The sequence below is a fragment of the Anoplophora glabripennis genome, unplaced genomic scaffold (assembly GCF_000390285.2).
Source record: "Anoplophora glabripennis isolate ALB-LARVAE unplaced genomic scaffold, Agla_2.0 scaffold153, whole genome shotgun sequence".
Taxonomy (NCBI): Eukaryota; Metazoa; Arthropoda; class Insecta; order Coleoptera; family Cerambycidae; genus Anoplophora; species Anoplophora glabripennis.
The window spans coordinates 8,773-31,017 of record NW_019416245.1 but is presented as its reverse complement, the minus strand read 5'-3'; the positions used below and the strand labels follow the sequence as shown (position 1 = coordinate 31,017).

The 22,245-nt window shown below is 31.7% G+C and overlaps 1 protein-coding gene across 2 annotated transcripts; it reads right to left on the bottom strand.

The window, feature by feature from the left end:
- Positions 1–3,663: 3,663 nt before the first annotated feature.
- On the bottom strand, positions 3,664–6,011 carry LOC108909801 (adenosine 3'-phospho 5'-phosphosulfate transporter 2). Of its 2 annotated transcripts, none has more exons than XM_018714227.1 (5): positions 5,670–6,011; positions 5,326–5,552; positions 4,342–4,568; positions 4,099–4,280; positions 3,664–4,035 (listed from the first exon to the last, which is right to left on the bottom strand). In XM_018714227.1, exons 1-5 carry the CDS (start codon positions 5,945–5,947, stop codon positions 3,861–3,863), a joined length of 1,089 nt encoding a protein of 362 aa, XP_018569743.1. In that variant the 5' UTR covers positions 5,948–6,011; the 3' UTR covers positions 3,664–3,860. The 2 variants fall into 2 exon arrangements, with proteins under 2 accessions (XP_018569743.1, XP_018569745.1); XM_018714229.1 differs by having other exon boundaries at positions 5,666–5,761.
- Between the last annotated feature and the right edge of the window lie 16,234 nt (positions 6,012–22,245).

The following is a 22,245-nucleotide window of genomic DNA, read 5'->3' as shown; positions in this document are numbered from 1 at the left end:
TATTTTTTTAATTGACTGATTTATTTTTTGAAATTTAGCTTATTTCACATACCATTTTGAAAAATTTTTAAAATGTATAAGTATAGAATCCCAAAATTGAAAAAAATATATATGGAAGGAATAATTGAAAGTGGTAATCATGAAAAACATTTCGATTTGTTTTTTTAGTCAAGAAAAAAATAGATCGTTTTGAATAATTTTTTTGTATTTTTTTTTCAAAACCTACATCCAAAAACAAAGAAAATGAAAAAAAAAGTCTTATTTGGTCCATTTTTGGACGAACAATGGGCTTTTAAAAAAGACATGCAATGCATTTGAACTCAAATAAATCAATTTGAAACCATCCTCTTTCGACTTTTTGAAATTGTCATCAATCGCTGCATAAAATAAATTTTTTCAATTTTGGGATTCTATATATATTTTCAAAAATTTTCGAAATGGTATGTGAATTAAGCTAAATTTGAAAAAAAATTTTCAATAAAAAAAATTGAAAACGAAAAAACCACTAAAAAATTTGATGATTTATAAAAAAAAATGTTTTTTATAAAAAAAAATTCAAAAATGGGAATCATTGAGAAATTTTCGTTTTTTTTTGAAAATTGAAAAAAAAAAGTGAAAATAGGTCCAAATAATTTTGACCTATTTTTTTCAAAATGAACATTTAAAAACAAAAATTTTGAAAAAAAAACGTCCTGATAACTCATAAAAGTTATGGTTATTTTAAAAAAAAGCTATTTTTTTTCAACAATTCCTAACTTTTTTGAGTTGGGTGAAAAAATTTGAAAAAATTCTCAGAGGGAAAGAAAACAATAAAAAAGTTTCAACTAAATCGAAAGGGGTCAGGGTTAAAAATGGTCGATTTGGCGTGGAATGCCCTATATTTAATAAACTGAATCATGATTCTAAAAGTTATATCAATGTTTTCATAATTTCAGTTGCCAGGACGTTATTTATCAAAAACACTAGATGGTATTGAGAAATATCAGTTTATTTCGCTACTGTTTAGTTAAAATAAGAGCAAAATGCCTTTTAAAGAAGTTTTTCATCACATTTAAAGGGAAATAATTCAAAGTTAAACACTTCAATAGAATTCAATTTAATTTTATTCTATATCACAATTCGTTCGGGGCAAATAAACACTTACAATAAAATTACAAATTTTAGGGGTGTCAGAGTTTCAATTTGAAACAAATAAAATTATTTGAAGACCATGATAATGTGTCTTATACTAATTATTAGTTATTTTAAGAATTCAATCACGAATTTAAGTCAATTTTGTATATGTACTGACGAAATTAATATTGCCCCCATCACAATAGAATGCTTTCGATGAATACGTCTCCCATTTAATTATATCATCTTGGTCTTTACACTAACCGACTAGTAGCACAAGTAAATACAACTAAAAGCCCTATGGCAGTTATTAAGGTTACTCAAAATACAAGCCATTATAACTAAATATTTGAACTTGAAATGGAAGCATAGACCCTAATTTATTGACATTAAAGTTTTTAGTGAAATTTATTTTATCCTACATTTTGTGATACTATTTCTAATTAATTTCAGCTTATCTCGGTCGTCAAACGGAATAAGCTGAAATATTTTGTAATCAGAACTACAAAACAGTTTACATGATCAAACAAAAATTGTATTAATACTGATATCACTGGATGTGTTTCACATTTTCCAAATTTTGTGCTGTTACAATGTACAGTGTGGCACGTTAAGAATAGGACATCCCTTTAATTTTTTTTTTTTTTGGATACATTCAAATTTTTTTTTTATTTTCCTTCTAGATATATTTGTTAAATCAATTGAGATTATCCAGATGGTAATTCATGCACTGCCACTTTAATTTTTTTCAAAAGTTTGTCTGCTTGAAACAAAGAGTCATTTCGTGAATATTTCTAATTTAGCCGTCACTTTTCTAAAAAACCATAAAATACCCATTTTTTCCATTTTTAAAAATTAAAAAAAAAATTCCATAAAGTTGCGGCAGCATGTTGTAGGAAATTTATTTCAGTTTTTAGGTCACCATCTAGAAGGCTACTGTGTATAAAAAAAATTAGGGGATTCTTAAAAGGACCACACTGGATATAAGAAATCTTTAACACTTTTATTTTTAATGAAAGGTTCTCTTCAGCAATGTTAAAGAGAATAAGAAGAAAAATCAATAAAAAAAAAACAAACAAAAAATAGAAAAAATTTGCTAGAATACAAATCTATCATTACATTTTAGTGAGACGATGTTATTAGCAGCACTAACACCAGAATATCAATTTTTCTTCTCAATGTTTACATGTTTTAACTTAATTAATAGAGAAAAGATGTATTTTCTCTGGACTGTCACAGAACTAAAACAATACTCCAACATTATACATTCGACTTTAAACAGATTTCAACTGCATGACCAGTATAAAAACAAGACCTGAATAATAGTTTTAAATAGTTTCGAATTAATTCAAAATTGATATCACTAACACAAAGTAAATTAAAAATTTTATTACTGTTGTAAATCAATATTTATAACATTTTTATCACTTTATAACTTTGAAATCACAGCTGAAGTGAAATTGGTCGATGTGTACATAACAAACAATACTTAGAACTGGTTATTATTGCTGGAATGTATATACGAGGTTCGATAAAAATGTAACAGGAATTTTAAAATTGCTTGTGTTTCTTGTCTATCGAGTTGAGTCTTTTTTTGTGTATTGGTAGCATCGTCACTAACGTATCTTAATTTGTGTTTAGCGAGCAAATGGTGGATTTTCCAGCACGATAATACACCGGCGCATACCGTTTCGCTTATTGAACAGTTCTTGGCAAAACAGAACACCGTTGTGATGCTTCAACTACCCTATTCTAGGGACATGATCCCTGTGACTTTTACTCAAAGGACGTTTTTCAACAATAGACGAGATAAATGCAAAATCACAAACCGTGCTCAAGACGATACCGAAAAAGGCGTTTCTCAAACTGAATAAATAAATAAAACATTAAATATATACTTTTGAAGGAAATTAACAATTCCAGTTACTTTTTGATCACACCTCGTATATGTAGCAGTTTTTTTGGTTTTAGAAAAATTCCGAATTTGTTTAGCCAAGCTACGTCTAGTAATACTAGCTAGTAAATACAATACTCTACAAAATGTAATAAAACCCTAAATAATAATCAAAATAATTGATATGTTTCGACTTTGGCGTGATTATTTTTAGACATGGTTCACAAAAATATCAAAAAAAAATTGCTAGAGAAAACAGTATAACCGTATAATAAAAATATAAGACTTAAGGTGCAATACTTGCACCAGTAAAATTAATTTAAAATTCTGGGCTACTACTGTTAGGAAATAAAAGTTTTTTTAACTTTTTTATGATACGGTTCATATTATAAATTACAAAATAATGTTATTCAAAATAGTCGTGTCGTTGAATAAAAAATATTAATATGACTAAAAAAATAAAGACTTGATATACTAAAAATTGTGAAAAAAAATTATTTCGACATCGTTCTACAATTAATTTTCTATCATTTTGTAACGGACGTTATGCCAATATGAATATCCATAATTTTTTATAAAATCACTGTTACATGAAGATAGAAATAAAGTTTACGAAAAATTTTTAACATATTTCAAATTATTTATCCTGCATAGCATTCACACAAAAAAAAATTAAAACAAGAAAAAATACATAATAAATTTTATCAATATTGCCAATATACTCACTGATTTTGATGAAGCAGTTTTGGTAAAAGCTGCCACATCCCAATAGGAACAATGTGGTGAAATAAGGTTACCAGACAATTAATTTAATAAATTTCAGGGCATATATACTGCAACGTAATCGAAACTACTAGACGTCAGTCAAGTAGTGTCCACTTTTGTATCTGCTTGCAATAAACTTTGACCTTAAATATCTAAGGAATTGTTCTACTTTTATTTCGAATTCTGTCATGGATAAAGGATGTTTTTTACTCAAAAGATTTAAATAAATGCCTATCACAACTATCATACCAGACCACAAATACCTGCAAACGATAAAAAAAAATTGCATGAATTTTTTATTAGTTCGATTTTTATCAAGTACTTACTGGAATGTGAAGGGTTTGCTGAAGAATATGAAAGAAATAACTATGGTAACAGCCTTTCTACAGGTCGTAACCGTCACTGCAGCGAACGCTCCAGTCGTCCGAACTAACGTTAATACTACTTGAATTCCCAAGTAACCTGTTATTGAGAATATAAATGCGTATCCGTAGGTCTTTTTAGGATTCTGTAATAAAATGTAACGTTAATAACAAAACAAATTTGAAAATAACTAACGCTGTGCAAACCTGTGCAAAAAAATTTAGGCCGTCAGTAAAATCGCCCGTAGCCAACATTACTACGAATATGTAAGAAAATCCTAGAGCATAAGAGTATAATACTACTTCGGCATTTGAAGCACCATAATTTTTCATCGACTTCTCTTGTACGTTTCCAATGATCGCGTCGCATAATAAAGCCAGCGATATCATTGTAATACCTTTCGTATTGAAGTTGGGCTGCACTTGTGAATCAGCTAAAAACAAAATGGCATAAAATTGGATGAAGTGTGCACATAATTTTTTTCCAAATCGTAATTTAAATGGGTTTTATGTGAAAATTGGCTCTTGTCAAATTAATTTAGAAAATGTAATGCAACTTTAAAAGCCATCAATCAATGAACAAACTAATAAAATAATATGTAATCAGTATGTAGTAAGTATAGCTATTTATTTGCGAAATAAAAACAATAAAGTGAGTAAGGAAGGAAGCATTAGGATTTTCCAATTTTTTTAATAATGGTAGTAAATAAATTTGATGTAATAAGCTATAAATTTATACAAGGAAAAAAATTTAAATCTTTATAACTGCAGTGCAAAGAAATTTAACAGAAGTTGCATTAGTATCATTTATATTAAGAAAAAAGTGCTGATATGCTTTCACTTAATCAACTATGGACTCAAATAGCATACATGCTTGTATATATAAAAAAACACATTAAGTCATGCTCAAAAGCAGTTCCTTAATCTATATTATCTTTTTTTATGAACGAAACTATGAAGAAAAAAATGTTTAAAGGTTACTTTAATATTCGGTGCAATATGTAACTTACATATTGTTATTGTTATTCGCTGTTAGTCATTTTAATGGTAATATCGTTACAGTTTTCACGCTCTTAATCACTGAATATACTTAACCTTCATAATTTTATACAAGAATCTAACACCTCAAATATATGTACAATACATACAATTCTACAAATTATTTACAATTACTTCAAAATCCATACAAACCCAATGTGAATAAAGTTAGTCCAACACACATTAAAACAGCAGCGATAAAATCCAATGGTCCATACCGTTTTCCTTGAATCAAGATTCCCCCTGCGAGAACAGGGATCAATTTGCAGCATTTAAAAATTACTTGTGTCGGATAGTTTAGATAACCCAAAGAAGCGTTAGAGAAACCCATAGTACCTAATGTAAGAAGAGCCAGTAAGAAATATGTACGTATGGGAATCCTGAAAAAAGTATTTAATGTTAGGAAAAAAGCATGAGACTTATTTAGACAGTTCAAACGAAATACATGAATTTCTAAAATATTCTAAAAAGTTAAGAACAAAACAGCCTATACCTACTTTCTAGATGAAACATTTCTAATTCGTGTCTCGATGAGTCCAAATATACTATAAAACCCGAACTGAACTAATGTCAAAAACCAACCATAAGGTTGAAAACCGTCTATAGTAAATATAAGTTCCTGTATATATCCATACAAAAGAAAGAAGAAAAACACAGCTGCACAACATAAAAGGAACTGTAAAGTTTTGCTAAAACTGCTTATATCCAGACACAGTATACTATTCTTTGGTTTTACTGGTTCTGGGTCCAATAATAATCTCTGTTTTGGAATCATTTTCACTTTACACTAAGTAAAAACTAAAATAATTTACTTAAAACTCCATGACACGTTGATATTTTCAAAAGCACATGAAAAGATGTGTCAAACTTTTTCTGACAGACAGGTTAGGCAACATTGAAAGCGTAATTGAGTTGCAAGTTGCACAGATTATTATCTGCGGTTGTTATTGCTACTGAAATTTCTATTAATTATATCGTGAATTCATTTCGAAAAACTTCATTAAAGGGAAGTGGTTCGTGTGTAATTCTCTCAAAAATGAAAACATATGGAAATTTGTTCGTGAAAAATTGACTAGCTATTCGACCAAAATTCCGACGAATGAGTCACTGTAACTTATACACTTTCTAATACATAGAGTAAACATTTCGAATTTAAATGGGAATGTTAAGAAGAATATACCTATCAGTGAATATTTTGATAAGGAATAATTCGCCAATAATCATAAATATCAAGGTCAAACAATAAGGTTCAACGCCATCTGCAAAGTAAAATGTAAACAAAAAATAGTAATGGCCGAAGAGTTTTGGCAGTGATCTTCGTGTTGTGGATAAGTGTACGTAAAACTATTACTAATTAAACTATTAATTATGACAATTTTAATTCGGTGAGAGTGACTTTAAATATAGTGAAAAAGTGTGTTATTATGTATTGTACAGTTGACAAAAGTCATTGTAGTGCAGCTTCCAGCACACAGCCCAAGACTATGAAGGATGGTAAGTTAAATTTTCATGAACTTTGTATAAATAATTTGTTAATAATATAAGTAATCTCTTTAAAATAATAATTAACAAACGTGTTGACTACTGTTCAACATTTGTTAGGTATAGAGACAGGTAGGTTGTATTTTACCACAATGTATTTTAACAAAGGTTTTCTGGAAAGTTTACCAAAATCTATGAAACAGTTAAACAATAAACACCTTTCATGTCATTCATTAGAATTTGGCAAACATTTTATGTAGATTTACTTATTATTTAATGCAGTAACAAGGAAGTTCAATTATGGCCAAGTAACCAATGTATCAATTATTAAACAGAACACACATCTCAAGGTTTTTTTATGTAATTTTGTAGAAAAATGGTGTGGACGTACATATTCTATATTAGGAAATAATTGTAATAAGTCCTGACTCTTATCAACGACGTAATAACTATGGAACCTAACACACAACATTAACAAAATATGATTAGGTATGTAGGTATTTACCTACCTACCTGTCTACCCATAATTTCAAACTGGACAATTTTACCTATTTAGTACTTTGTACATTTATCATTGCATATTTGTTAGTCCTGAATTCACCGTTCTAGTTTGATATGGAAAATGTGAACCATTGACACATATAAATATTGTTGTGGTAAGACTCTTTATATTACAAAATTGGAATGGACAATTTTTGAAATTGCTGTCTATACTTCCTTGAATTAATATTAGTGATGATTCTTTGAACACAGGCTTAAAATTAGCAGGCAAATACTTTACTACCTATTCAAAATAAACCGATACGTATTAATTTAAAATAGGTAGGTAGATATATTTAAAAATATGTTAACAAGCCATTATTTTGTACTGTCTAAAATTTAGTTTATAATTTATTCTAAATTTCAATGTACCACCCACCATTTGCGTGTTGATTAACAGATAAAACAATAATTAGTTACCTAGGAATATATAGGTACAATTCGGTTTTTATGAAGTTAGATATGCTTTTTCCGTATTTGCTTGATCCACGTAAGGAATGATTTTGAAAATTTCATTTTCGGGGTAAGTAAATGTCAAAGCTTAACTCTGTTTACTCGTCACCTACATTTTTGTCTTTTAGGTTAAACTATAAATTCTAGGTTACTTCCAGACCACCTACATTGTTATTGATCAATAAATATCTGGCAAAAGTATGTGTTGGGTTTATATTTGTTGAAGATAATTAATGATAAAGCAGTGATGTTCTGACAGGATGCTGTTGATAAAAAATCTCGTGGGTGAATGCCGCTTACCGAAGTTCGCTGATTGCCGTTGCAGCGATTTTAGATGCATGTGGGTGTATGTACACGCGAAATCTATAAATACGTATATCAATCAATGTGATTACCAGTGTATTATCAACATATTTTTAAAGTATGTACCTACTTACTTAATTAGGCCGATATGCACTATTCAGAAAAGTGCAGTGACACCTAATAAGTAAGTACTTAGGTACCTATTTCTTTCTAAGAAAGAAATATTTTTTTATTTACTTATTCCTTGAAAAAAACTCAAAATATTGCCAGACAGCCTCCATAAACTACTCAATTTTTTTTTCTCATATTCTATCATATTTCATCTTATTCCCTTATATTCTCTTAGATTCATCGCCCTGTTCTGTCTTACACGCATATTCCCATTCAAATCAAACAATAGCTTATAGGAAGTCGGTCAAGCCTGTGGTAAATTTTTGTTTATGTTAATTTTATGGAAAATTACGAACCATTTGCATTATTCTTTTTTATGCGAGGAACTGTAAGTTACTTTAAAATCCTCGCTGCCACGGATTTGACCTTTGTTTTGTTTGTTATGCGTTTATATAGCTCTTGTAGGTAAATTAATTTAAATTCTAAAATTTAAATTTATCTACATTAATATTAATACTGAGGTCAACATTTTTTAAAATTGGTATTTTGTTGGAACACCATCCGTCGATATTTATTGTTCAAAACTACTTTTCTATTATTAAGTATTATCATTAAAAATAACAGCAAGTTATTTTAAATTATTTTTATATGATACTACTTATAGTTTTTTTATTTATAGTTAATTGCCAAAAATATGCACTTTTATTGATTATTTACTACACGAACGCAATGATGGAGCCTGATTGGAGTAAAATCTCGTGTGTCCGATTTCAATAACGGCGGACTAAATCAGGTGCACCCAATTCGTTCGCGAACATGCCGTCTTGTACTTACCATATTACGCAATAAATAATACACAGGCTGCTTCGAAAAGTAAAAGTTATGCAAAGTTGGGGCCATTACGGAGGATAAAGGAACAGAGTTTAATGGAGGCAATTAAGCCACTATAATTTCCGAAAGGCCGGCTGCTTATTGCCAGTAGTGATCCCGAGCAACAGCTTAAAAACGGGCACATTAACATAAATTTATTGCATGGATACAGCGGTTCAAGAAATGATTTAGCTTGGCGTTAGCCATCGGCCTTTTTTCCAGACTTAACGCGAGACAAATAACTGTCCATTTGAAAGATAAAATACTTATTTTCGTCTTAGCATGGTCTGTTATCAGATGTGGCTGGATAAAATATATGCAAAATTAGAAAATGTTGGAATTTTTTATTCTAAATTAATTTTAAATGCAGTATGTATAATCGTCCAAGGTATAATCACTACAAGACCAAAAAAATAGTTGCCCTTGAAATTTTTAATATTAAATTTATACTTTTTCGAAGTTGTAATGGATACACTGCATTAAAAACTGAATTTGGAACAAGAAATTCCTACCTTTTTTTCTGTTTTACCTTTCATTTACATTTTCCACTTTTCTATTTTCGTATCGCTAAACGCCACGTTAGTCCTCACTACATTTTTTCAATTCCAATCCATCCCGACGTTTACATATCGCGAGTGGGTCGAAGTTTACAAAACAATAAATCAGCCCGTGGTTATTTTGAACCGGCAATCAAACTATTAAATGTAAAGTAAACATTGTTTTCCCGACTCTGACGCATTGTGTAAGTGCTGTTGTAAAGTCGACACAATGCCACATTGAGCGGGTCAGGCACCATTAGCGAGCAGCTTTTGCATGTCGGCTCGGAAGATCAAGGAAATTGGAACAGCTGAACGGCTCTGCCAGCAGCTGTGTACATCCAGCAGCCAAGAGTTGGGTCTAATGCATTATGTGCAATATATGTATACAACAATATCGTTTGTTTTGCAAACGTAAGGGAAGTTCTAGGCAAACGCTTTCGTCCTTGACTTGTACTCAAGGGCTTCGTTGAGACAATATTGTAGTCGTGATGGCTATAGGTACACTAAGTTCAAGGAAAAGTTCCTAACTTTTGGGCATCAGTTAAAACGAATAATTTTTCTTCTTTTTACCAGCAGTAGAAGGGGTAGCTTCAGCATTAACCGTAAAACAGTAGTAGAGTAGCATCGGCATTGTTCAAAATTGTCTTCCCAATCTTAAGTTTCTATTGAAGAGAATCTTTGATATATCCTTCAGCTAAATATGTACTTCGATATTCCAACTTCCGAAATGATTCAAAGGATAATGATTGATGCGCCAGTCTACTAACAAAGTCGTTGTTGATCTGGATTTTCTAGTTTCAGGAATCTGGCAATATTTTTCTTGTGTACAGTTCAGAAATAGTGTGATTGGACTATTGTTCACCTAAATACAGTCTGTCAAAAATCACGGAAAAATTTCGGAAATTCTTTTGACCCTTTAATTTTTTGCTTTAGTGTATTTGGTCTGTGCTTAATTATGTTTAAACATAAAAACTGTTCTTAGTAGTAATGTTCGCTTGTATGTACTCGTATATACTATAAAATGTCCATTAGATTGATTTCTCAGGTATATTCTGGTAACTCCCATTGAAAAATTCTCGAATATCCTTCTTTATTAAAACTGTTTCCAGCCGGAAATTGCCTACTCCATATCTTGGTCGTTAAAGTTTGTGACCTAAATTCTAATTCACGCTCCCCCTAAAAATAGAGCACAGAGAATCTCGGGATGTGTGCCACCTACCTAAATTACTAAATTGTAGTTTTGGGGGAAAATGGGACTAAAGCATATGTAAGTAATAATCACTTGTTTAAGTCGGAAATAATTTCCTATTTATCTAATCACTTTTATATAAGTGTTTAATATTACAATGTTTAAGTGGCAAAAACAAATGGCTATTTCAAATATTCTTAGCGACATCAATGTCCCAAGATAAAGGAAGCTTATATTCGGCTTCAGCTACTTTAAATACTTCCTCGATACCGAGTTTTATTGAATTGTTTTAAAAATCAAGGAATTGTCCTCGGAATTGTCTTTAAAAAATGAGACATTTTGTTTTGATGGTCCATAACTTTTCAAGGAACCAGGATTTTACTATGTTAACAGCCTTTGCAGTATGGTCCATCAATTTCGAACACCCTGTATAAAAATTCTTATTTCGCAATGGAAATTGAGAGCGTAAAATTAAGTGTAGGATTTTTTCGTTTAAAATTTTGATGATTTCCTTATACAGTAAAATGTGGACACTGATTGTTAGTAGATACATTTAAGTTGCGTTTTTGTTAGAGCTAAACCACCGGTAAAATTCAAAACTGGAGTGAAATTTTGGGCATTCAGGAGGGTCGTCTTGGTCGCTCTGCCAGCAGCGTCGGGCTCTCCAGATGTCATCTACTGCAACTCTGAGGTTGAATTCGAATCATAGAAGAAAATTTGGATTTCTGCTTTGTTGGATGCCCTCGAGCATCCGTAATTACTTTTGGCTGAGTTTTCCGCGCATAGAAACTCTGCAAACGGTTTCGTTGGTCATATTCGAAAGTTGAGTGAAATCCTAAACACCACTCTGGACTTGGAATACGACTCGCTCCATATACACTTTGAATTTCTTACACGGGTCGCCTTTGTTGGTATCTGTTTTCTAAGAAACCACATCACGGAGGTGTGAACAAGACAAACAACGTAAAATATGCCATTACCATTTCCTAGGGTGTCAAATGGCATCGTCGGTCGAGTCACGTCCCACCTTAATTACTCGCGCATCGGATTTGCAACACCTCGCGAATGTATGCAGCAGTCGACGGTCCTCGTAGACGGTCAACAAACCCGACATGCCAAGCGGCCTGGATAGCGGCTGCCTACGGTCAGTGGGCAACGTCGCCGTCGTCACGGCCTTCGCGATGGCCCTCGCATACGGCTTGGTCCGGCCCACACTCTCACTCGCTGCAGGCGTGCCTTGCATCCGTGTCATTTTTGAGAGGTTTAAGAGGCCTACATCCGGAGCGCGACCCACCAGACCAACTTAAATTTATTAAACCGATGATATTGCGCGACACAGCAACTCTGCGAGCTACCAGCATTGAAGTCTGTTTATGTTATAGGTTGACAGTGCCTGAAAGGCTATGGTGCTATGAGACTTGATTAGAACTAACCACTATATGAAGAAGAAGTTGTTTCCCACAAAATGTGCATGAGGGCTCACATATTCCTAGCCAAAAACGTTACTAGTCCACGAGGATATGAATGTATGTCGGGGGGGGGGTGGAATTGTTTTCCACCGCGGCACTTAGGCTTTATTAGGCCCCTTGTACACCCTCCTTCATTACTCGAGCACTTTTCTTCAAACCATCCTATTTACTACACGGGTGACTTGGTGGCAAAGTCTCGTACAGTTTATGTATGATAGCATGGTCCTGAGTTACAGAGATTTTCTTTGCTCTGTTCTCATTACCATTTATCGGGGGCCACACGCATGCGGCAAATGTAGGGCGACCCAGATCTCTTGTAGGCTGCCACAACCACGTCCCCGAGCCTGCCTTGGGTCACCCATCCAAATTCCAGCCTGCGTCCGTGATGCTTGCCGCGGCAGATCGAAATCCGCCGGCCAAGACACCCCGCTGGGCGATCCCCGTCCACGAGGATAATTCTGCAATTGTTTATTTTTACAATTACCCCGGGACTATGTTTCTATCCGGCGCCCCCTCCTCAACGCCGTCTAGATAATAACATACGTAATGGAATTGATTATAACGCGCGCGGAGTTCACGGCCGTGTGAAATGTGTTTTCGAATTGACTATACAAATCCATTTAGATACGTAATACTGTAATCTCCCCGGGCGTCGGGAGGTGGCCGGGGGGTAGATTCGACACGGTGAACGGCGGGGCGGATGTCGGCCTGCCCCTGGTTTCGCGACGCTCCCGCTCCCATCAGCCGCCGTCGCCGTGGGGCGATATTCAATCGGAAAGAAGCCCAGGTCTCCAGTCGAGGAATCGCTAGGGGGGAAAATAGTAAAAGCGTGAGAAATCGCAGGGTACGTACGTCTTTCTGGGTGTTGAGGTGGGTTGGGAGGTGTAGCGGGAAATTTAATTTTAGTGAGCATACTTTTGTAATAAAACTACGTGTATACCGATCAGATGAGGTGCGGTTAATATTTCGCAGTTCTTCCGAAGTGTTTGGGCATAAAAATGTTGAATCTATTCAGAACCGAACACATGTCCAGTCGTATCGGGAATTAAAAACAAGCATTTGGAAGCTCTAAGATTGTAGTCTTTAGATCTTTCGGTCGAAAATTTTTAGGGGCTACGATTCTAAGAAACAGCGCGAAAAAAAAATTTCAAATTTTTTAATTTTTTTATTTCCACGGACTTGGAATTTTTTTTTTCAGCTAAGCCATTACATTTACCAGATAGCTTGTTTATTCAGCTTCAATTTCCTTTTCGGAAAAAATATATTTTTTTTCATCTTTTATAAGGATTTTATGAAACAGAAAAAATGGTAATTTATGGTACTTGAGAAAATTAAGCGCTAAATTAGAAATATTCACAAAATGACTAATGTTAAGCATGACTTTTACAGGTCGATATATCCAGAAGAACCCTGTGAAGTTTCATCTCGATCTAGCGAACCGTTTCTTTGTTTCAGTCAAACTTTTGAAAAATAAGTAAAGGGTCACGTTTTTTGAGCTTAAACAGTTCATAATCTATTTGCTGTCTAAATGTTTTTATTCCATTCGTGACTTTATGGATAGTGTTCATGACTTTTAGTTGTCTTTTACTCTAACGTGTATTACGTTGTAAAGCAAATTTTATTGTTAGATTTATGTGTATTTCTAGGGCTTTAGTTCTATTTTTTTTTTAATTGTTGTTTTTATTGTGTTCCTTGCTAGGTACTATAATATGTTATGTATTAATATAGACCAATAAATTCTATTCTATTCTATTCTAATCATGATCTAAATGGATTTTTTTTTAACTTTTCTCACATTTTTACCGCAAATAACGTTTAAATTGATGGAAAAAACATTTCGAGTTTTTCGTCAAGTTTTTAAATAAATAAAAAATAAAATTGATGACCCAAAATAGATTTCGACCGGGATTCATACCGTTTTTTTTTTAAGACAAATTTCTAATTAATTTTTGTGCAGTCTGTATTCACTTAAAATACAGCTTTTTTTCAATACTGCCCTCTTTTTTTGACAAAAAATTTCGAAAAAAAATATTTTTTTTTCATCAATTTAAACGTTATTTGCGGTAAAAAATGTGTTTTTCCATTTTAATCATGATTATGGAGTGTTTAAGCTCAAAAAACCTGACCCTTTAATTTTTTTCAAAAGTTTACCTGCTTCGCTAGATCGAGATGAAACTTCACAGGGTTCTTCTGGGTATATCGAACTGTAAAAGTCATGCTTAACAGTAGTCATTTTGTGAATATTTTTAATTCAGCCGTCAATTTTCTAAAAAAAAACAAACTACCTTTTTTCTGTTTTTTTTTAATATTCGTAGAAAAGATGAAAAAAAAAATTCATTCAATTCTCTGTAAGACCATTTGTCACCGAAATATGGATGATTGAAGACAAAAGGATCCTTTTCCATTAAAAGTCCGATATTTCGATGAAAATTGGTCGTATCGAAATTTAAAAAAAGGAAATTGAAGCTGAATAAACAAGCTATCTGGTCCATGCAATGGCTTAGATGAAAAAAATTTTGCAAATGAGTGCTCAGAAAAAAAAAATTGCAAAATATTTTTGTCGCCCTATTTCTTAAAATTATAACCGTAGCTCCTAAAAATTTTTGACCGAAAGATCTAAAAACTGAAATCTTAGAGCTTCAAAACGCATTTTTATTCCCGATATGACTATTTTTCACCTAAAAAATCACGGAAAAATTTCGGAAATTCTTTTGACCCTTTAATTGTTTGCATTAGTGTATGTGTTACACAAATTTTGTTTATTTCCTTTTCTCCATTATTCTTCAATATAAAAAATCTCTTAAAATATATGTACGAATTTTATTGTATTTTTTTAATATCTACATTACAGAAACAACGATAATCTGTCAGATAGACGTCTAGATTTGGAAATTGATACAAAGTCTATCAAATTGATAGACTTTGTGTGACTCACTGTTTAATTACATTTTTGCAGTTGCAAATAGATTTTAAAGAATTTGAATAGGTAAGAAATATTACATTTCAAAAAACTACTCACATGGATGTAACAGGAAAAATGTATCATTTAGATGAAGACAAAAATGAAAATAGAAGTAAACCTTCCTCTATTAAACTACAAATGACATTCTACAAGATTTTTCAAGATTTGGTGGTGACAACTGTTTCTTTTTCTCCCTGAGATTATTGCAATCAGTCTAAAGATGTCCCGATATTTGCGCTCTAATATAACCATGTTTATCACATTTGACAAGTAAATTGTATTCACCTTTAAAAATACTTACTACCTTGACCACTACCTGATAAAAAAAGATCAATTTTTATATTTTTTAAAACTTTTCAGAATAACGTAGGTACGCGTTTCAATTTATTTTACGTTTTACCAGGCTCAGGCTCTGCCGTATTAAATAACTCGCCTTAGGAAAATTACTTGGGAGCCGTTGCCAAGTATTCCAACCCGCAGTCTGCAGTCTGTGCAATTAATTGGCTTCTGCGAGAACTGCACTGAAAAATTCAACTTGACGTTTTTGTTCGGAACCGCTGTTACAGTTAGTTGAATTTCAAATACAGCGGAGTCATGGAAATTGGTTACATTTTGCTTAAATCATCCTAAATCAAATAAATTTATTGTGAGTTTCAAGACGTAACTTTGGCAGATGTATGTTCTGAATTTTTAAGTCTTTTTCCTACTTGAATAAATGAAGAACAAAGTTTTTAAAAAATATATAGTTTTATTAATCATAATAGGCAATAATTCTAGTCTATAGGATGTCTCCATATGAAACGTACACATGAAAGTTTGGGATTCTATAAGAAATTTTACATCGAACATAAAAATGTTCCTGTTAAAGCGTTTTTTATGCGAAAATTTAAGTGAAAAATTAAAGGAGTCTTTGTATTTCAACATTTTTATAGTTTATGTGGATTTTCTTATTTTATCATTTTTTATTAAAACTCGTTTTCCTGTCTATAAAACGCCAGCCGTAACATTGAGTCTCAAAGCTTCCTTACCGAGTTAAATATGAAAAACCTCTAAAAAAAATCACGTTTTTCGGTTCACTAGATTGCACCAAAATAATATTTTTTCTTAATTCTGCTAGTTTTTGTTAATAATCATATTTTTGTGTCGAAGGAAATCAAAGTCCAAAGAAAAAAACCATAATCTTATTTACATAGAATCTTATTGTCCACGAGATTTATTATCAGAAAAAAAGCAGATTTTGATGCAGTCTAAGAAAATATGTCGAAAAAACTGGTTTTTCGCACTCATCTCATCCCAATAATGATGGATGGATGATAGGAATTTTTTTGTTCAGCACAAAATTTGCTATAAAATCTCTGTACGTTTCGCAATGGGACTTTTTGTATAAGCAATCCTTTCCTCCATTTACCTTCCCAAAATAATGCAAAAAATTTGCGGACAAAAAGAATTCCTTTAAAACTGTCGGTGCTCGTCGCCTTGTAGTGCCAGAAAATGAATTCCGTTTGATACGAAGACCACTGTAAGCGTTAAACATCGATTTTTCTGCTCTTTCAAGGTTTTCCTGCGAGAATTCGTTTTGTTTTATTTTTAACGCCTTACGGACATTTTCAAAGGGTATCCCCAGGTGGAAAATGAAAAGTAGGTACACTTTTGTAAAGTTGTTATAACATCCGCCACTTAGTCAATAAATAAAACCATTAAATATGTCATCTTAAAATGCCCTGTTATTGTTTATAGAAACATTTTATGTTAATTACGTTCACAATGCTGTTATTAAAACGTTGAATAGCTGAAGACATTTGTTGTATTCTCTAGTACTGTGGAAAAGTAGCGTGATAAATGTTATTTTCATAAAAGTGATTTTCATTACTCATAACGCCCGTTCTTGGTGAAATATCTTGATAAAAGACGAGTTACCAATTTATCTTCGAACATTTTATTATTCGTATTTAGCAAAGAAACGTAGGAATTTATGTTGACGTAAGTTTATGTTTGCGAAAGGAGACACACATTACCGAGATGGATGTGACACTTTAACTATGAAATAAAAGGACGAAATTTATTACTTTCGCGTTTAATAGCATTGTAATACAGTTATAACATAACTTTTACGAACGTCCCGACCTTTTTGATAACCCTCTGCCGGTTATTTTTGTGCTTGTATTTCCATCTTAATTATGGCATTGTTGATTTAGTGGATCGTTCTTTTCCTTTGCAAAGTAAATACTTTAGCTGCTTTTAACAGAATTTTACTTTAATGAAAAATGAGAATATACTGTCGGGGTAGTTTCGTAATTATATTTCTAAAATTATAATTAACTGACGAATAGGTTTTTTTTAGAATTTTTATTAGTTAAGTTAATTTTCTAAACTGTTTTTTCAGGCTACGTTTTAAAAGAGATGTCGGCTTTTGTTTGCAACAGGATATCGAGGAAGTTTGGATAGCAATTTACTACGTTTCATCTGTGATTTACCGTCATCAGTTTCCTTATTCCCTTCCCAGTCTTATGATGTATCACATGTTAAGTGGCACTTTGAATCTGAACCGTTATCAACAATGTCATTTACCGTCAAAATTGGTGGGTACTTTTTACAATTTTATATTCAAATATTTTCATAAATTTTTAAAAATTAATAAAATAAAATTTGTATGTTATAATTTACGCTGCGACAAATGTTGCAAGAGATATTGAAAAAACTTTTATTTTTTGCACAACTCTATCGAGATTTAAAAATTGTTCCTAGATTTGACAAAACTACTTACTTATAGGTATGGATACATATTTAAAAAATATACTTATTTAAGTACTTTATACCTATATGAAGAAAGAAAGTAGTAAGCTTTTCTTGAATACGGATATGTTTTTAATCAATGAAGAAGAAAAAAAGTAACAGCAATTACCTGCAGATTATTTCATGCTGTCATTTTTCTTTAATACCTACTAATGAAAATATATTTCAATATTTATATTATAATACAAATATTTCAATCCCTTGGACAATAATAGCTTCACTTTGTCGACTTTTGACGACATGGGGCTTCAAAAATCATTATTTTTTATTTATGAAAATAATTATTTTAAATTATATATTAATTTAATCCGCAATACGATGCTCAACATTCCCGGCATTTTCGTAGGTTGGAAACCTGTGTTACCGTAGGAGGAGGCTATTTTTAACAACTGTTGTGATTTTTTTGTTTATTTGTTTAGTTTTAAAATATTTTTTTATCATGTTACCACTTTCTTTCATGTTTTCCATCATAAAACGCCATTTATCTTGAAAACAGAGCTTTTGATGAGGAGTACTTTTTTGTGTAGAAAACATCGGTCGTTTAAAATATGCCTTCAAAATTTCAAGTTTCCCAAAGTCATAAAAATTAGGGACAAAAGAACCTCACGCAATCCTAAAATCTCCGCAACTATCATATGAATAAAAATTGAATTAGCGCTCAAAAGTAGCTAATGTTAATGATAACAAGTGTTCCTGAGATATCGTCGAAAAACTGAAAAAAAAATCTTTATTTTGACACCCTAAATCTCGAAAACGGTGCGCTTGCGGACCCATGTTTACTAAGATCTTTTTGCTTTTATTATAATATATTTAGACCAGATACTTTACCCAAAGATTAATCGTAATTTGATCAGAAATATAAATCGTCTGCGGATTAAAATTACGCAACAACCGAGAAAATTTGAGACCGAATTATAAGGTTACTGGCGTACCTTCGTTGGGGCACAAGCATTGGATTAATCAACGCTGCAGCTAACGGCTGTATATTATTTCACGCTACATTTCGCGTAATTTGTAAAAGGTGCCACCGCGTTTCGAACACGTAAATCCAGCCATTAATTTTAACGACGTCCTGTAGTTCCGTATGCGTCAGAAACGATCGGAACCGTTCGTTCAGGATATCCGATAGGCGCGGACGGTTTTTAGCGAACGCCGATTTAACTTTTCGGCGTTTCAATTAATTGAAACTGAAACAAACCGGACTAGATACGTACCAATTAACGCTACTAGTTTTAATAAGCGTCTGAATTGGGTAAATCGCCGTGCGCGATATTCATTAGGAAATTTCGCGCGACTATTGTGTCTAAAAATAGATTCGGTTTAATTGTCCATTACCCTATTAAAAAAAGTGTTTAATTTTAAACTGTTGTTACGAAATTTATCAAAACTCGAAACAATGGTGACAGTGATGAAAGGGAATCCCAAGAAAAGATATAACTTTGAATAACTAGGTGTTCCTGCGATTGTTTTCAGGTACATTTTTAAGACAGGTATGTTGCTACTTTGTAATTGCAGCAATTTATATAAGATGTCCCAAAAAAAAAGTGTGTTGTGATGCACAAAAAACTAAGTAAATATTTCAGTTTCTCATCAGTATTCCCAGTTTCCCGAATTTCGTCAAATTGACATGTTATTGAACAAAAATATAATCAAACACCAAACATATTTTTTTTTTTGGACGCCCTGTATCAAGAACCATGTTCCTACGAATTTTTTATCTTAAAATTAGTTAAAGATCCACCCTTTAAAGTTTGTACAAAAACATCCTGTATAAGGTGTGGCTTTCATAATATGGTTTTCAGACAAACATTTTTCTTTCCAAAATAAATTAAAATATTGTCCATTTTAAGGAAATCTCGCCAGATTTACGCCTACCTCTAAGTGAAAAAAAAAAATAAAGTTTTAAGCATTTTGTTGATAAAAATGTTCAAGCACAAAGATTAAATAATGTTCCATGTTCTCGAACATGTTTATGATATATTTGGCCTTTTGGCCCTTTATTTAACCCTTAAAAACTACCCCTATGCAAAAAATAATGATAAATAAATAATTTTTAAAGATTTGGAATAATTAAATCGTGCAATTATTTAAAATAAAAGTTACCTTATAGCTAATAAAATAATTTTTCCCTTTCAACCCCAAAAAAAATGATCAAATATTACGTTTCAAATCTTGGAATGCTATAATTGTGCAATGATTTAAAATAAAAATTCCCTTTATATTGTTTATGAAAGAATATTTTACCTTTGCCATTTTCAACCAGGGTGCAAAGATTTAAATCAACTTGATTTAAATCAATATTTAAATCGTGATTTAAATCAGTTGATTTTTTATTTTAATCATGGGAATAAATTTTAAAAAATCAACTTTTTTAAATGCTTTTATTAAATCGAAAAATAACTGTAAAAGTTACAAAACTATAAAATATGATTCATTCAACACATAAACTTAATATCTATTCATCAATAAAATAATATACTTCCTGTTGTAATATTTTAATATTTTTAATAACTCAAAAAATAAATGTAAAAGGTATAAAACGAATATATCATATAACACAAATATACCTAATAGTTATTCATCAAATAAAATATTACACTTGCTGTTGTAACTTTTAAACAAAAACACCAATTTGCTTGCCTTCTCTACTCCCAGTCGATTCCTCAATTTAGAATGGACTAATCCAAACGAAGAAAAAATTCTTTCCACCGACGCCGATGATGCTACAGCTCCCAGAAGTTGCCTAGTAATTTTGATAATCGCATCTCCATTGTTTCCAAATACAGCCTTGTGAGATATCCACCATTCGATTGGAAATTTTTATTTTTTATTTTTTTTATGCAGCGCTGTGGAAATGTTTGTTATTGTATAGGTGCAGCGAATTAGGCATTATTGACAGGAAATAAGACGTTAATTACTAGAAAATGCGATTTAAACAAAAAATCTTATTTAAATAAAAAAAATCGGGTTTTTTGATTTAAAAAAAAAATCATGATTTTTTTGCACCCTGTTTTCTACTCTTATAAACTACCCTTTTACCAATATTAATGTAAAATATTTTTATTATAATCGATTTTTAAATACATATAATCAATCATAAAAAAATTGCTACGCTGCATATAAAGATTTTGCTCCAAAAATGAGAAAGCCTATGTAGCTCCGAAAAAATATCATTGGTTTTCATCAAAGCTGTACGATCGTTTGCATATAAAACTTTTTAAGTTCTTCGTTTTTTAAAGGGAAAGGGTCGAAGGGCTCGAGACAGGTCGTTTTTTCACTAAAATTGATACTTCAAGCGGCGATATCTCCTTTATTTTTTATGCTGTAGGAATAAAAAAAGCAAAATATTTGTTGAAAAAAGCTACATTTTTGTTGTCTATCATTTTTTACGTATCTTTCGTAGTTTCAGAGTTATTATATAACTAAGCCATTTTTTTTTAATAATAAAAAATATGTTTTCAACTTTTACCGTACATTATTAAAAAAATACGCATTCTAAACCGGTCTAACTTCAAGATGGTATGAAAAACACTAAAACAAAAGTAATTGTAAAGGGTCTACGATTAATTTTGATTCTGATGGAAATGGTACAGCGTTTACTGCTAATTTTTCCTTAAAAAATATGAGCAACCCATCTGTTTTTGACGATAACTCCTTCAATTTTGCTCTAATTAACTTTTATAAGTGCTCTTTTTGAGAACTACAAAAAACTCCTGGAGCGTTATGCACGTAAAATTAACTCTTTTTCCATTATTTGACGTTGAATACATCGATTCGAGTATTACCCCCAAAACAAGTTCCCGTTTCACTAACCATATTTCGCTTTGTATAGGACGTACAACACTTTTTAAAAAACGATTTTCTTTGTTTATTTATAAGCTACATTTTTGTTCATTACATTTTTATTAATAAAAGGCGTATAGTTTTTGTGTTATTCGCGAAAATACTTTGAAAAAGTGTTTTTTTTTACTCAAAATTCCAAGTTTTCAATCGTGAATAACTAAAAAACTATTGATTTTTCGAAAAAATTCATCGCAGCAAATATTTTTTGCTCAAAATTTGATCCTCTATCGATTTCCATCGTCAATCGTTATTTTTGAAAAAAAAAATTCCATCCTCGAGAAGGGGTGTAAACCCCCAACAGGGCGGAAGCGTAAATCGGCGCTATGTCACTAATGTTCATTGACTTTTTCTCTAACTATCTGCCAAATTTCAAGTCGATCGGTTCAGTTTCAAAAAATTCGGAGGTGAAAAGCTTCAATGACTGTACTATATCTTAGATTGTGCCAGGTTAAGTTTATTCGTAACTATAATTAATTGAATTATTGCATAATTGAGAATTAGCTCTACTACTCTACTACT